The sequence below is a fragment of the Haemaphysalis longicornis genome, unplaced genomic scaffold (genome assembly GCF_048455015.1).
Source record: "Haemaphysalis longicornis isolate Haplotype H1 unplaced genomic scaffold, Haemaphysalis longicornis Haplotype H1 scaffold_9, whole genome shotgun sequence".
Classification (NCBI taxonomy): domain Eukaryota; kingdom Metazoa; phylum Arthropoda; class Arachnida; order Ixodida; family Ixodidae; genus Haemaphysalis; species Haemaphysalis longicornis.
In genome coordinates, this window is record NW_027526460.1 from 59,945,299 (window position 1) to 59,962,709 (window position 17,411).

At 45.0% G+C, this 17,411-nt stretch overlaps 1 protein-coding gene across 1 annotated transcript in view; it reads right to left on the minus strand.

The window, feature by feature from the left end:
* LOC144153690 (glutamate receptor ionotropic, kainate 2-like) overlaps positions 1-17,411 on the minus strand; it is a 131,620-nt gene that overhangs the window by 74,568 nt on the left and 39,641 nt on the right. Inside the window, exon 2 of the mRNA XM_077685364.1 lies at positions 675-914. Coding sequence (XP_077541490.1) covers positions 675-914 — 240 coding nt within the window. The remainder of the gene's footprint in view (positions 1-674; positions 915-17,411) is intronic.

Consider the following 17,411-nt stretch of genomic DNA (forward strand, 5'->3'; position numbering starts at 1 on the left):
ATTACATCACGACGGCAAAGAAGAGACTTCATTGTGTCTTGCCAAAATATGCGGCGCGTCTCGATTTCATTGAACAGCACAGGAAGCATTCACATCACCTTTTAAGACGACTGCAAAAAAGTCACAAAAACAATTTAGCGTTTATCGCTCTTTCGAATACAATTTAGCGTTTATTGCTCTTTCGAAAAAATCGGGAGGGATCTGCATGATGACGTATGATCGGTTTATTTATGTACGCCCAAAGGCCATGCGGAACTTTACCGATTAAATATATGGTAAATGACGCTCGCGCTTGTGCGGACAGTAATCATGATTCTGCTTCTCAGGGAGCCCAACCATATGTCGTTGCAGCGTTATCTAGTACCCGCTCTTCTATGCACTCGTCCTTACCAGCCGTAGCGATATCACGCTCCGCATATACCATTATTGCCTCCGAGAATAAATTTCTGTGCGAGTCTTATTATACCTGACTATGGTAATATGCGATTTTGTGGTGCTTGCACGAACAAGGACAAAACAATGCTTTTTTGGAGCTAAGCAGTGTGGTCCTTAACTGCTGTAACCAGGTATGGCAGCTACAGAACTTATTTTTCCTACGGGGCTGCTACAAAACAAAGGGGTGCGATCTCCAGAGAGCACGGTTTACGTGCTTAGATTTTCACGATTCAACAAACCTTTTTTCGCTGACCGAAACATGTCATCCGGCTCCAGCCTCTCGATGACCAAACTGAGGTGCGGAGCTCGAAATGAGGCAACAGCTGGCACCTGCGATGTTCCGGCGCTGGTTTGACCGTTGGCGTTTTGGCGGGCCGCGTCGTCTTCTCCGGCATCGCTTGCGTTGAGGTTGGCTCGGTCCAACGCCTGTGACAGCAGTTTCTCTTCTTCCGACGAGTGGCTCTTGTCATACACCACGCCTGCGTGGTAAATAGACCAAGGCATTCCAGGAGTCAGATGGCCACGTGTACGTCACCAAACAACATGAGACAGCTATTGCATAAGCGGAGTTCTCAGTCTTTTTAGAGCGACTAATTCATCACAAGGCCCGCACAATTTCAATATATTTCGACCGCTTCCACGAAGATGCGAGGCAAGGAGCTCTGTTTGTCTCAATTTTATCTAAGAATCGAAGACAATTTTAGGGTGAATTGGAAGAATGGGAGAAGAAAGGACCCAGGACAGAGAGAGAGGTACGCTCAGTCTTATATACACATACATTAGACGTCTCTCTGTAAGATATTGATTTCCGCCAATATGCTCTTCCTGAGGAAGCTGCTCAGACAGGTCCAGTTAAAGAACGCGAAGGGAAGTATGACGTAGCTGCTCGACGATCTCCTTTTCGCAAAATGCGGGAAAATCAGGCTGTCTTATAAGAACGAATTGGGAACGCCATATATGAAAGGAAAGCCGGTAACGTTGCTAAAACGCAAGCCAGTTTTGGAACGGAACCGAACAACGAATGTCCCCTTCAGATGAGGCTTCAGAGGTCCATCGACCTCAGCGGCAGCGGAGCACCGTTTCAACAAGCACCCAGTAACCACCCGTTCGCTGCCTCTTCTGGAAGCTGCAACATGCTTTAACCCGTCCCTAGTGTCAGCCCTCTCCGTTGTTGATTCTGTCAGTCTAGTATCAAAACTAAAATCCCTCCAATAGCTCTGGACTAAGGTTGTGCTGTGAATGCCCTATTTTTATATATATATAATAACAACGTAGATGCTCGAGCGTGCACGAAAAACGGGGCTCTTCTTGGAAACATGGGGGCACTACCTTGTGGCACCGAGGGAATCCAGGTGCTCCCAGTTGCCTATCCAGTCCCATCAAAAATATTTTCGAAGAAATTTCATAACGCGTGACTAAAAACCAGCGATGATGTTCTAGGGGCTGAACAATATTCGAAATCGCCGATCTTTAAAGCTCGCATTGAGATGATGGAAGGAATGGTCTGACTGGCAGATACGGGTAGCTGGATGAACTATCGTTACCCCGATTACGGGTGAGGAAGTTTTCACCAATATCGCCGTGTTATACGTGAATTGATTGTCACTCAAGACAAACTAGGCTCCCAAGAGCAGCTGCTTGAAACTTCCCCCTTGTGCGTATTCAAGACACTATCATATCACTGGCTCATCAAAGGAAAAACATTGTCTGATATCATGGGTTCGCTCTGCAATTGTATATGTCCATTTGCTTCCTGTTTTGATCGAATGACAATCCCCATATACTCAATAAAAGCCGTTACGAGCTCCACGAGGAAGCGCGCTTCTTGCAATGACATTGTGTTTTGGTAGTCGCGGTCGGTTTCAGTTTGCCCGCTGTATTCAAAATTACTGAACCACTAAAACGTGCTGTCGGCACATGAGCATTTGGTTGATTTTTTTACTGGAATCAGGGTATTTCAGCCACAAGCCATCAATTCGCATAAGATCTAAATTTCTCAGCTTTCCATTCAAGGTTTTTTGGTAAAAGGTGCTTCTTATTACAACTTACAACTTAAACAATGAGATACAATTTTACAAATTAACAAATGCGATACGATATTAGGGCGTTTTGCTCCAAATATCACTTTGCAATTGGTCATATTGCAAGTGACAAGACAGCTAAACAGGGCTAAGTGAAAGACTGAAAAGCACTCTAATGTCTTGAAGTGTTTGCGCGAATAAACAAAAATTTAGAAGAAAAAAACATGCCCTTAGAGTTTTGTGCACAACTGTGACACAAACGTTGGGTTTGAAAATGCAAACAGGGAACACCGGCGTCTCAATTTCGCCCACCAAATCTTCCACTAGAGACATTTCTATCCTATGCTGCCCAGAGAAGGCGGTGATTACCATGAACTGCTGCACAGAGTTCTCCTGCCGCAAGGAGGGACGAGATTTTATGTATTCATCTGGCGAGTAACAAGGCCAAAATATTTCCTAATTCCATAGGTGTATATATTATGCTCAGGATGTCACATTCGGTATTTTAAACTATTTCTCTGGGTAAATAACCTGGCGGTTCTTCCGCAATTGGCCGAAGCCCTTAAACAAATTTTTAACGAAGTCAGCTACACACGAAGATACTGCCAAGGCGGAAAGGATCGATAGCTCTACAAAGGCGACACATTTTCTGTGTACACGAATCGATTCATGTCTTCCCTGGTTCGCAAAGTCTACTTATCGCTTTTGCTCTTTAACTCTGTGAGCTTTTGTCGCAAGTCCCAATTCCCGAGAGACTTTTCCTCTGTGTTTTTTTTCCGGAGCACTTTCTGGAAGGTTCAATGTTTTTTTTTTCGTTTGTTTCACCTCATTTCTTTTTCAAGAAGCTTCTGAGAACAAGATTTAGAACGCTGCCTAAAGGCAGACAAACTCCAACCCCAGCTGCGAACTTAAGGCCATGTGGTAAGGAGGATTGTCAGGGCTGTATTTCTCAGAGTATGGCTTTGTGTTGTCGCTTCAAAACAAAAAAAGAAAACACTCGTACCCGTGTATGATAGGTGCAATATAGGTTTAATACGGTAGAGGAGGTATCGCTCATGTATTTGCCGGTAGAGTCAATCCTTTGTTCTAATCATACTATCATTATCATCCTGTTCGTATCATCCTGTTCCGGTCCACTGCAAGACGGAAAGCTCCATTAAACATGTCAGCCACATCTATAGAGAGTTTTCTATATACCTCCTTGGCTCCCGAATTGATTTAGATTAGCCCTCCATCGAGCAGTTGGTCTGCCCTTATTTCGAACAGGGTGATTAGGCAGCCACTGCTATGAAGTGATGATACACTTTTCCCCTTCAATGCGGACGATGTGGCCTGCCCAAAATCATTTCTTTTGGTTAACTTGACGCAGAAAATCTTATAGTGATATAATGTGCGCGAATTGACAGTTTATATGTGGGCCATGCACGCACCCGTTCGGGGCGAGGTTCGCCACACAATTGTGTCCGCATTCGCTTTTTCACATGCACCAAAACCTCAAAAAGTCTTTATCCTCCCTTTCCTGCCTGGAAACGCCATAAAAGCGTGATTGAAATACCCACATGTGTATATCTTCCCGAAAGTGAAGGATGAAAGATCGTCATGATGAAATATTTCTTTCTCAGAAGTTGTGCATTGGTTTGTAGCACGCATGACACCTAATGGCAACCACAGAAAAAACACTTGACGGCTCTTTGTGTGGACGTTCGGGGCGTTAAATTTTGGGACTGATAATTAAACTTTCCTCTTTCTCACGCACGTCATTCGAGCAGTGTAGAGCAAGTTGAAAGTTTTTCCTTCTACGCAATAAAAGCAGTGCGCGGCCAAGAGAGCATGACTCCTCGGTTCTAAGCACAAAACCCGCGGTTCTATTCCCACAACTTCCAAACTAGGAAAGGCATTTTGTTTCTCAGATCTGTGTATGGCTGTGCCTTAATGCTGCAACTACCAACGCTCACGTATATCGAGCTGTCATCACCTTCCAATTGTGATTGACGTCCTACTCCCCCGCTCCGAGATGAACCAGCAAAAGGAGCAACCGATTCTGGAAACTGCGGGGTATTTCGCTCTAAAATTTTGTTCTAGTTGTTATACAAGAAATCATAATGACCGAGCTGAAACACACTGAAGGTCGCTCATGTTTTGTGACAATTTCTGCTAATATCTCGCAAATACAAATGATAAGCGATCGCCTCTGTTCTATCCACAAAAATAATTTCAAACGCACACACATGATCACACGTATGCACAACATTTGTTCAGATATGTTGCACTAGTTTTCGCCATCATTTAGGCGGTCGTCACCACTAAGTGCGGTTATGTGCAATAAATTATGAACAGATGTTATTTAAAGTATGGACATGAGCGCGCTCTGTTTCTGATCATAACGCAGCACTGAAAACTCTAAAGGAGTTGTAAGGGCTGTAATATCCGTGGTAATATTCTGTAGAGCATCTAAATTACGAGCGTGTAAGTGGACGCTTTATGTTCTCATGAAAATATTAGAAATGTGAAACTCCGTATTCTGTACTGTATTTTAGTCTGATATCCGCCATACACTTCTTCCAAAAATGCTCAAAAAACCAACATAACCCTGCTTAGACCACACTTGGCCAATACCCCCGATAACCCGCTAAACGTCAGCATCTGTCTCCTCCTTTATTCCTAATGCCGTTATCCAATTGAACGCTTTGGCCGCCGACATCACCACGTGCACCGATAACAAACATTTTACAGATAACCTTGAAAAGGCAATCACATATTATATTAGCGGGGAAATTCTACTGTTCGGATTTGATGGTATATAATGGTGCATGAAAGGGACCCTGCAACCTTTTCGATAAGCGCTTCCACTCGTTCCTTCGCGTCTGGAACCACTGCGAAAGCTATAGCTATCGCCAGCACGAAGCGGCACTGCATCGCTTCGTGCTGGCGTATCACGAGATACGCCTTCCATTTCTGCTTTGTTTTTGTGGCTTTTTTTAAGTTGCCATCGAAAAGCGCTCATTTGTGCAACTGAAGGAAAACCTGCCAACAGCCGCTACGGCCTTAGTGATGTAATTCGAGCCGTCAAAGAACGTCAGGACCAGCAAATAAAGGAAAATTTTTCAGTGAGTTTACAAGTTATCTGATTGGCACAGAGCAGTAATATGTGGCTGAGGTACTTTGCGACCCCCTAATCTAAGTACTGGGTGTGTGGGGTGATTACATTCTGCAAGCATATAAGGTTTCAAAAATTTGAAAAATGGTTGCAGAATTCTTTAATTGAATTTGGTATTGCAATTCTGTTCCCTTGACATCACTGTTACCTTTGAAGAGGTTTTTTGTGCGTAAAATGTTTTAACGTATGCTTTGCCTGTATTTTCCGGCTTTTGTGTTGCCATTCTTGTTGTTTGCCTGTATTGCTCAGTAGCACTCCTGGAAACCCTTTTATCTCCCCCCCCCCCCTTATGTAATGCATCCGGGCTCTTACAGGCATACTAAATGAAATAAAATGAAACGAGATGAAAATGCTGTTTTGTAAATGCAGCCAAGTAAATGGTCAGAGAAGGATGCAGCAAAAAACACCTTTCTCTATACCAAGCGCCATAAAAATATAATAATATTACATAATAATACCCCTACGCTGTGCGCCTGGTAGCCTGCCACCCAGAGCAGGTGATCCGTAGCAAGTGTTTTTTAACACACACGCAAACACGCACACACTCACGCCGCTCCCGCTATGCCACTGCGCGTAAGGGGTGACTGTAAGGATGACAGCGCCGATAGACCCCGTCGGGACGACGACCCTCCTCCCTTCTCCTGGTTTTGTTGTCCCCCTCCTTCGGCGGAAGATATGGGCGGCCTCCGCAGACGCCAGCGAGTCGCAACCCTTTGTAGGCGCCTCACCGGTGGCTTTTTACGCGGCGTCGGGGAAGGCTTTCCTGTCCCCCTGACCTTCGGGGACGGACAGGGGGGGGGGGAGCGGAGGTCAAAATCCTAATTGGCATGTGCGCTACGGTGGGGAGGCGGCTTTGCTTGCACCCTGCTCGCGCATGCTTTAACGAGTTTGTCGAGAGCTGCGACTGCGAGCGGTCGCATGAAGACTCCCTCCCGTGGCGGTTTCTGGGCGCCAGGACCCTACGCAGCTTTAAGCCAACCGTGCGGCGGTTTGGCACTTTTTTGGTGTCCGGGCCCCCTCCAGGTTTCGTGCCGCGATACCCCCCTTTGTGCGCTTGGCGGCTTTTAATTGTAATTCAGTTTTCGTTTTGTCTTGTGCTATGTTTCGTCGTCTCCTGTAAATAATCGTAAATAGACTTCTTTTTATTCATCATCTTCTTGCCTCGTCTCGTCATCGGGTCCTTCACCACCCTCCACGACGACACCACTCACCTTCTTCAACGAACCTACCTTTACTGTGACACACACGCGCTGTCACGTGCCAGGAGTTTCGACTTAGTTCGGTCTTGGGGAACTGGAGTCCGGAGGGTCATGCCGGCAGGACGGAAACTCTCGAGGCAAGATATGATCACCGAGTGTCGTGACGGAGGTGCGGGCATATAAGAGCTCTGCATATCCTGTCCGCTTGCTCAGCCGTGGAAGTGCGCAACAGCTGCAACCGACACGAGCGCTCGAACGGCTCAGTGCTGGTGGGAGACCAGCGGCCCTAAGTCGAGGGGCAGGAGCAGGTCTGGAGCAGGAGTTTGGGAGCAGGATCGTTCCACCTGTGCCGCACTGGTAGAGCGTTCGAACCTGTATCCCCTACCGAGGCAATGCAGGGGGCGGACGGGGTGAGCTTGCACCCATTAAGAAACGCGTGGCTACCTGGCGGCCCAGGATTCAAACTTGGTACCTCCCGCTTACGATACCAGTGTTTCACCGCTCGACCATCGCCATTGGTGAACTAGGCATCACCTAATGTAAGTGAAAAACCCATGCGGAGCGCCGGAATATGAGCCCGAAAAATACAGTTGACCTTCGGATGAGCAAATCATCACCACAGGTCCAAACTGATGTGCGGAAACTCACCGACTCAGCCTAACAACGAAGAAAGAGAGCAACAAGGCAAGCAAGGAGTGGGCGCGCTTAGCATGGTCGAAGTTTCCTTTATTTTATTATTCGCCAAAGGAACGCAGCTACGCCCCTGGTTACGGGGCACAGCAGTATTTTTTACACCACTCACTTGTCGTCTAGTAACCTAGCAACTGGCAGGCGAGGAAAATTTCTAGGCCATCGCCTCTTTTTGTGTGAAACAAAAAGTCTTGGGTCACCACAGCCCCCTTCGGGCTGCAGTGTTACCTTCAAGTTTGTTTAACAACTTGTATCTTAGTCATTCTTGTTTCGCTGTAGGAAAAAATAGTTACGATATTTTCTCATGTTATACTTTAGCCTCCTCTACAATTTAAGGACCTAATACAGTCTGCTTAGAAAACTTTCGGGGTATCTTAAAAAAACAGATGTTTGATGGAGTGGTTAAGGTTCCTGCTTGGGAACTTTTTACACTACGGTGTTCACACAGCTTCATTGGGCTTTCTTCATTAACGGCTTCATTGGGCATTGGGCAATCTTTTACAGACCGGAGGAGATATACTCCTATAAATGTTTACAAAATCCCTCTAAGAATGTCTGAAGGAATTAAAGGTATCACCGCTCGTAATAAAGGGAAGGAAATTTGGGTTTTGAAAAAACACAGACGGCTCTTAAAACTGAAAATTTAGATACATGCGTACTTTTTATTACAAAAATAATTAGTTTAACAGAATAAAAATAATGTTTCCTTGAATAATGATTGTGGGTTTGTAAACAATTTTGCACCAAAATTAGCGACATAAGGTCAGAAGATATTCGTTATAGGTTTTATAAATACAGCGGAACGAAAGCGTTCGGCTAGTTCTTGTCATAACCCTTGAGCTGACAGGCTGTTTTTGTGAGAGACGAAGGGAAAGACGACTATTTTACTTAAGGATGGCTCCAATTTTTGAAACAATGTGCGGCACTCGTCATTGCCGAACAACATCTCCGGTGCCGATTATTGTTTTAAAAAGGAATCTCCTGCTGCCACAGAAACGCAAGCAGCGAGCGGTATAGTGACGATGTCCGGAAAGCCTTCGTTTTGAATGTTAGACAGACGCTTCGCCGCGTTTCGCCGGCTGCTACACTCTGGCCACGCGAGCGAAGACTAGTCACGTACAGCTGTGGCTTAGTGAGGGCCATAGCATTTGTTTCGAAAACAATACCCGGGGCTCATGGGAATTGTTTTCCTCCAATCCGAGAAAAACAGCACAAAACCGTTCTAGCCGCGCCACGTTCAAGAAAATGAAATGGATTTCAAGCCGCGCCAGCAGCTTGAAACTGCAGAAACAATTTACCCGAGTGTTTTAGCATTCCTCTCACAAACCTCTGTGGCTCGTTGCTATTTCACTGTTCGCTTTAATACCTCGCTGCTGCTTCAACACTTCCTGATGGCCGCATTTAAAAAGACTTTGCGGCTGCCACTCAGTTTGTTTTCCGTCTCCTCAGCCATTTGTTCTGCGTCTTTGCTTTCGTCCTTGTGTCCTTTTTCGTCTTCATCTGCATCGTCAAATTCACGACCGTTTCGTCGTTGCCTCAGTGTGCGTCCTCATCTTGTTTTCATCCCCATACTCGAAGCCGTTCTTGCCGCCCACAGATCAGGCTTCGTCAGCAACTTCATTCGCGGATTCAGGTCACTCTGCACTTCTGCCGTTAAATTTGTTCCGCTGTGAGCGCCAAGCAGCACTTGTCTCTGTCCTCCCAACGGCCTTTGCGGTAAGCTAATTTTGTAATCTAGACAACACAATACGATATTGACACCTATATTATTTGGAGATGCAACGAGTTCCAGCCACGCTGAGAATGGCAGTTTGTATACTCCCGCAAATGTAAAATGCGACACATTTAAAGACATATTTTTGAAACGAGTAAGCCCCCGAACAAGTCAACATCCGCAGTCCGCTAATGGCAGATATCACCCCTCCTTGGTCACCGATCTTCCGGTAAGTGTCATGTGTGCCTGCAGATATTGCGAGCAACAAGCGGCGGCGGGGTGCGAAGCTTCCTTTGTTTCATCTTGCAATCGTCCCTATCATTACGGGAAAGCGGAGGAGATCGCCGTCTTCTTCGGCTGCTCATCATTGTTGTCAACTGTGGTTGGACTCTTCCGGGCCGCTCACGAAATAACCAGGCCCGCCCCTACTCAACTGCCTTCTCTCTTAGAAAGGGTGGAGGTCAAGTTCCATTCTGCACAGTCACCTCAGCTGTTACCTTTAGAGCTACGCTCAGGTTGACGCTGCAGCATCTTCCACTCAACTGCCTGCAGCCCGACAGTGATACGCGCTAGCAGTACACCGTTCAATAGATGCAACGGCTCCTTCCAATACTTCCATCCTCCCAGCACCATTCTCTACTTGAACAACCTCCTCAACAAAGCGGTAACCGGAGATTCTTTTTTAGCTTCTCTATTGCATGATCACAAATGATGCCTCTTTTCCTTCCTTTTAATTGTATACAGGTTTTTGTGTGCGTGTTTCGCTGCAAAGTGACCTGCGTAAGTTTTTCCTCCGTAGTGTTAGGATCGTGTACTAAGAACGCAGTATTATTAAATACGGTGATAAATTGTAGCGAACAATATCAGTCAACACCTAAGAACAGAGTGTAGCAGTTACAGCAGCACCATTTGTCCACTTCGGTTGCATGACCCGAGAAGCCCCACATCAGCCTTTTATGCACGTCCGTTGGATTTTCCTGGACCTACGAACCCGTTGCTTAAAGCTTTCCTCCAAAAAAACTATCCCAACTGCCTACCAACATGACGGCTATCTCAATTACAAGCACACACAATCAATGCCCGGCGGAAATCTTGCGCATGGCAGGGAGATCACGAAGGTTCTCAAATCTGGTGCCAACCGCAGACCACGTTTGAATACCTGATTCTTGACTGCTGAACAAGAGGAGAGGTGGACGACGATGGAGAGGGAAAACATGACGTTCATGAATTTGGTTCTGCCGTCCAGTTTATTGTGCACCCTGACGCGATAGTACGAACAAAGCCAGTTAGTGACATCATGGTCGTCCACGCAACCGAGGATGGCTGGATGCCTCTTGTACATGGTTGGAAAAGCGCTTTTTTGTAACACAAGAGACAAACGTAGAGCGAATAAAACCAGACAGAACGAATGTGGCGCTACTAACAACGGAAGTTTATTCAACAAAGAAGGAGGAAATATATAGATGATCCACCACTTATGCCAACACTGTGCGCATGCGTCAAATTTCGTTATTTATACCGGAGATACTCCTTTTCTTTATCTAGCAAGGTAATGGAAGGGGAGCTCACGCACTCTCCTTGTATTCCCGATGTCATGCAAAACGCCTCCCAAATTTCTCTGGTCATTTTATCATTTGATTTGAACATTACCTCGGTATCATTGAATGCCGGAGCGCATTTGACTGCCGGAGCGCTTTTACAGTCGAAGCAGTGCAATGAGAGATTACCCGAAATGGTCTTCTGCTCACATAACGCGTGGTGCTCCTTGAGCCGCTCATCAAGGCAACGTCCTTTTTGCCCTATATATGCCCTCGTGCACGAAAGCGGAATTTTGTAGACAACACCCATGCAACAGTCAACAAATTTGCGCATGTGCGCTACACCACAGCTGCGCTGTGAAATTGAACGCATGCGCACAGTTTTGGCATAAGTGGTGGATCATCTATATATTTTCTTCTTCTTTGTTGAATAAACTTCAGTTGTTAGTAGTGGCTCATTCGTTCTGTCTGGTTTTTTTCGCTCTACGTTTGTCCCTTGTGTTAAAAAAAGCGCTTTTCCAACCATACCAACTAGCCCAGCAACAAGCCTTACTGGATGCCTCTGACGCGCCCAACCGGTGCATATTATAGGTGTATTTGCAGACTGATGATACTGGTCTGTTTCGTAGGACATCATTTCAAGCAGCGTCCAGTTCCATACCTTCAGCCTTGAAGTGGACCGTTGAGACTTCATCGCTTGCAAAAAAGATAGCCGTCCCGATGGAACGCGTTCGGGTGGTCAGCTGTGGGCGAATGCCTAACGCGACGGAAACTAGCACAGATCCCCACCAACAAACTACACCCGTATTGACGTCCGATGCAGTGCTTCTTCGCCTTTGGGGACACTGAAGCATGCATACCCGAAAGGACAAACGGCACTGCGAAGTTATTTGATATTTTTGCTACAAATGACAACTAAATCAAACACCAAATAAAAATTAGAAATAATATTATTGTCAGCAGTTGGGCTTTCCTCCTCAGCCTTTGCGTTCCAATCTTCCACTGAATAGTTTGCTTGTTTGTTTGTGTCTGCCGGGGCTACAACGGCAAACTATGTTCCGTATTTTGATAATAAAAGGGAGACTTTTCTAGAAAACAAACACGGTCGAGTGTACCCCGCAGATTCAGAACCCCTGATTGATTGTGGGGTTTATCGCGCCGACGCAACGCAGGCGATGAGGCGCGCCGTAGTGGAGGGCTCCGGATTAATTTTGACCACCTGTGGATCTTTATCGTGCGCCGAAATCTCGTACACACGGGCGTTTTTGCTTTTCGCCTCCATCAGGAAAGCGGCCACCGCAGCCGGGAATCGAACCCGCGACCTCGTGCTCAGCAGCGCAACGCCTTAGCCACTGAGCCACCGCGGCCGGTGATTCAGAACCCCTCACGGAAAGATTCCCTCTCTAGAAAGCAGATCCTTCAGAACAATGAACCAGTGATAGCGGTTAGACTTTTGGGATACAGCCAACATTACATCTTCGCATCACCCTCCCTTCTGATTTCAAGCTACCGAAGAGACTCCGTTTATGCGACGAGGACACTAAAGCGCAAGTCAGCACACCGTTCCCTTTCCATCCATACCCCGTTTTCTGCACGTGATCGATTTCTTGGAAGGATCCGTAGTTTATACGTTCCTCAAAATGCATCCTGCTTGCGTCAACATCGCCCGCATTGGGAAGAAGCCCATTGTGATTTCGGGTGATGTTGCCTGGGCTTTGTCCTGGCCGCTATGGGCTTAGAAAGCGGGGTTTCAAATGAAGGCTGGCGGTTTCTATGCAGCAAGCCTGAGAATTCTCTCAACCTGACGGGACATACCGGAAGTTTACACAAGTTGTCAGGCTATTCTCGATCCACCACGTCGAACACGTAAATTGGGTTCAAGCCATCGACTATGGCTGCCACGAGATCTTAGAGGGATATTGGGTTAGTGTATTCGTAGCAAAGCAGACCATGTCCCGCCGTAAATTGCACGCATCGATGCCATTGAGAGTACCGAAGTCTGTCAATGCATGCCATTGTTTAGAAAAACCAGTATTGCGTGTGGGGTATCCTCACGGATAGAAATATGCGAGTCCCTTTTCAAATCTCAAAGTGTAAAATATACAAAATGTTCATTCTTTATCTCCACTCCTTGGAGTTCATACAGCAAACAGACTTCTGTCAACAAATGAAGGAACTGTCGTGGGTGCCTCCACAGTGCATGCCGATAGTGTACTGTCCCCAGAGTGTACTGCGCATATATGTCTGTATGTATGTCTGTAGTGTCTTTCTGCATGTGTGTATGTATGTATGCATGCATGTATATCTGTATGTATATATGCATGCAGACATGCATGCATGCATGTATGTATGTATGTATGTATGTATGTATGTATGTATGTATGTATGTATGTATGTATGTATGTATGTATGTATGTATGTATGTACGTATGTACGTATGTATGTATGTATGTAGGCATGTATGTATGTATGCATGCATGCATGCAGGCAGGCATTCTCAAATAATGGATGGCAGCCTACCATTGTCGCTGACGAAGAAAGTGCATGACACACTCATCTTACCAGTATTTACCTACAGGGTAGAAACTGGGGTGCTCACTAAGAGGGTTAAACTGAGGACGACTTAGCGAGCAATGGAACGGAAGATGATAGGTGCAACATTACGGGACAAGAAGAGAGCGGAGTGGGTCAGTGAACAAACGCGTGGTAAGGAAATATTAGTAGAAATTAAGAAGAAGAAATGCACGTGGGCACGGCATGAAATACGAATGCACGATAACCGTTTGTCATTCATGGTAACAGAGTGGTTCCTAGAGAAGCCAAGCGTGGCAGGGGGCAGTAGAAAGCGACTAAACTGAAGCGCGTGATCATCAAAGACAGAATGTACCCACTCAGAGATGAACAGGGAAAGATTACGCACAACATGGACGAGATAATAAAGATAGCAGAACAATTGTACACCAGGCTGTATGCCAGAGACTTTAGACAAGAGAAACTACTGAGAGTACAAGCTCCACTTGGGATGTCCCACAAGTAACTAAAGTGGACGTAGGAAAAGCTCTCAAAGGCATAAAAAGAGGAAAAGTTACAGGTGACGGCGGCCTACCTGTGGGCCTGTGGCCTGTCCCCACCGCTGCCTTTCCATCCCCCTCTCTCACATATTTATGCTTTTCTAGTTTGTGCTTCCTTATTGCTGGCTTTCTCTCTTATTTTTCAATGCGCTTTTCTCTCTTCCTCCGCTCTTCCAATCTTAAACGTATGTCACCGCCCCCGGAACGTCAAGTGCTAGAACTGTATATAAACCACTTCCATTCTGTAAGATATTACTCTTGATAAAGGACGGTCCCCGTCCGCAACGTCGATGTAAAGTTATGTTTTCGAAGTAAACTTGTGATGTTTTTTATTGCACCCATTTTTACTATTTAACATTCACTAGCCTAACCGTTTATCTGATATATATATATATATATATATATATATATATATATATATATATATATATATATATATATATATATATATATATATATATATATATATATATATATATACGCACAAAGTAGAAGTACACTCTTCGGAGACTTTATTTCCAACGTCTCAGGTCGAAACGTTGGAAATAAAGTCTCCGAAGAGCGTACTTCTACTTTGTGTAGATATATACATATATATATATATATATATATATATATATATATATATATTTATATATATATATATATATATATATATATATATATATATATATATATATATATATATATATATATATATATATATATATATATATATATATATATATATATATATATATATATATATATATATATATATATATCTGGCCGACTTTGAAGTAGTACGCAAGCGGCTTATTCTAAAGGCAGTGATGCAGGTGTAAGCGTTCCAATGCTCATTAGTGCATGGTTTTGCATTGAGAAATGAGCTTGGCCTTGTCAGCAAGCCAGATATCGGGAGCTTACCGTTATTTTTGTGTTGCTGATTTACTGAATTCAAAATCAGTACTGCCTTCTTTTTAACGTACCAGTCATCCTTTGAACCGCTTGGAAAAATAGCGAATTGCTAACACATCAAAAGTACCAGAAGAGAACAAATACAAAGGTTACAAAAATGTCAATTTAAAGGAGTTGCACGGTCTTCTTTAAGAACATTTTCCGATAATATCCTTTGCAGCAATCTCTCGGTAGTCTTACAGCTGTCACACTGACGGGGACAGGAGGTTAATTATTAAGAACCGAAAGTTTTAATTAATGAAGCTTTTTTAGCGCGTTGTCTAAAAATTTGCATAGAAATTGGACGTCTACTCGTTTGCATTTGTGGTTTAAGCCGCCTTTGGTAGTTTTGTGTTGCCAAAGGCAATACCGGCCGAAGGTTTTCCATCTTGGTGGCGGGCCGTGATGCTGTCTAGGCAAAATTTCGCCTTCACACCCTGTCAAATTGGGCCCTCGGAGAAGAATAATTCACTAGGTTAGAAAGCAAGCTCACGACACCCGGGAAGAAGAAAACAATTGTTTCAAACAGCAAAACGTAGTAATGTCCCATTGGAACTTTTGTTACTATATCTGTGTACTACATGGCTAATCCTTCGCTAATGGGTTTCAGATTTTCGTCTGGACATTTTAATTAATTTTCCACATTGTTTTGTCAGTTATGGCGCAGGATGTTACTTTTATTTGAAAGGTCTGAGCTCCAAGTGAAGATTGTAAAGAACATGTTTCTGAGCTGAACTCTAGCGACGTGTTGTGGTTATTTCGGCAGGGCAAACGGGACGCCAAGCTCACTCACTGATTCTTGCAAACAGTTATTCAAATTTCTGAATCCTACTCGTTTTTACGGTTCCCCGTTCCTCCAAACGAGCTATTAACAAAGCACAACGGGGGTAATCGCGACCGAGGAGTTACTGGGCGTGCTTGTGGATTTACACTTGAAAATGAATAAGATCTAATATCACAAAAGAGCAGCACGTACGAGGTTTAATAAAAATGTAGTATCAAATTCCGTAATGTCTGATTTAGCTTGCGTGTTCCGTGTCATTCCCAGATTTGATTTATTTATCATTCGTGGGTTAATACACATCGCGAAGTAGTGTACGTAAAGTCGGATCCCGTCACAGGGGTTGTTTGATACATGTGATCATAGTTTAAACGCGTTACTTCACGCATGTACCAGTCTTGAATAAAAAATTTTCATGTATTAATTATTTTATTTCGCTAACACTGTTGCCAGTGAAACGTTTTTTGCTCACCGCTGAGGCAGGCTATCTCACTCTGAAAACTATTGATTTCTTTATTTCTGCCACCCTCAACAGCCGACGGCGTCACGGAGGGAAGAGGAAAACAATATGTAAAAGCAGCAAAAAATAAATCGTGTTTTTCACGGCTTGCTCCGCAAACAATTCGTTTGTGGCTCAAGGAAAACCAATCATATCGCCGAATTCCGGCACGGACCGAGGAAGGTGATTTTAACTTGCACACGTGCTGGAGCCAAACGAACCTAGAATCAGCTAAACTATAAAAAGCATGCTGCCGCCTACCCCAGAATGGAAATACCTATACGGACATACGTAAGTGTGATCAAAAATACGTCTACAGGATTGTCTTTAATTAGGCGCATAGATTTACATGAAGACCGCCTCTACATTGACGCTATTTGCCCAGAGGAACACCGAAGTTGGTTGGAATTATTGATGTGGGCGGCTTAAATCACTCAAATTGAATAATAAACTTTTTAGTCGCTGCAGTAAGTAGGAGTTTGTATTGAAAAGGTAGGCGCAATCGTGTTTCTACGCGGTTTCATTTGGCAAAATTATACGGTCGCATGCGTGCTGTGAGATATCGAACTGCGAAGTTTAATGGCCTTTCGCATGATTACACATGCTAGATAGTGAAGACTGGCGCAAAGCTCATCCATTTTGTTCTTTTGATAGCGGTTCCGATTACTGCAGTTTGCGATAACACAAGCCCAGACTAAAAGTCTGCCATTTCTAACTTTTCAGAGGCGAAGCTCCTCTTGCTCGGGCCCTGTCCCGTCCCTGGTTGCTTCTGTATCCGGCACATTAATGATAATTGTGGCAGGATCCCCCTCGGGATTGGCAAACCAAAGATTGGCCGAAGAGGTCAAAACGTTCAACGCGTTCTTTGCTACCCCACAAGGAGGAGAGGAAGAAGAAGAGATTGTCGTTCGTCACCTGCGAGCTCAAGACACGTACGGGGGGTACGCGACACAAGACGGTCTGCAGAAGGCGGTGGCCAAGGTGGCTAAACTTTTACACACCGAATTCGCCAACTTACCCATGGAGATTCTCATCGCCCCAAACAAGTCCTACATAATCACCACAAACATCGACGTCGTCGACGGGCTTGTCAACGGAGCGGCTGTAAGCTTGACATTGATTGATTGATTGATTGTAGGGTTTAACGCGCCGACGCAACGCAGGCGATGAGGCGCGCCGTAGTGGAGGGCTCCGGATTAATTTTGACCACCTGGGGGTATCTTTAACGCACGCCGAAATCTCGTACACACGGGCGTTTTCGCTTTTCGCCTCCATCAGAAAAGCGGCCGCCGCGGCCGGGAAGCGAACCCGCGACCTCGTGCTCAACAGCGCAACGTGTAAGCTTGACATGTCGAGTCTTTATATGATGT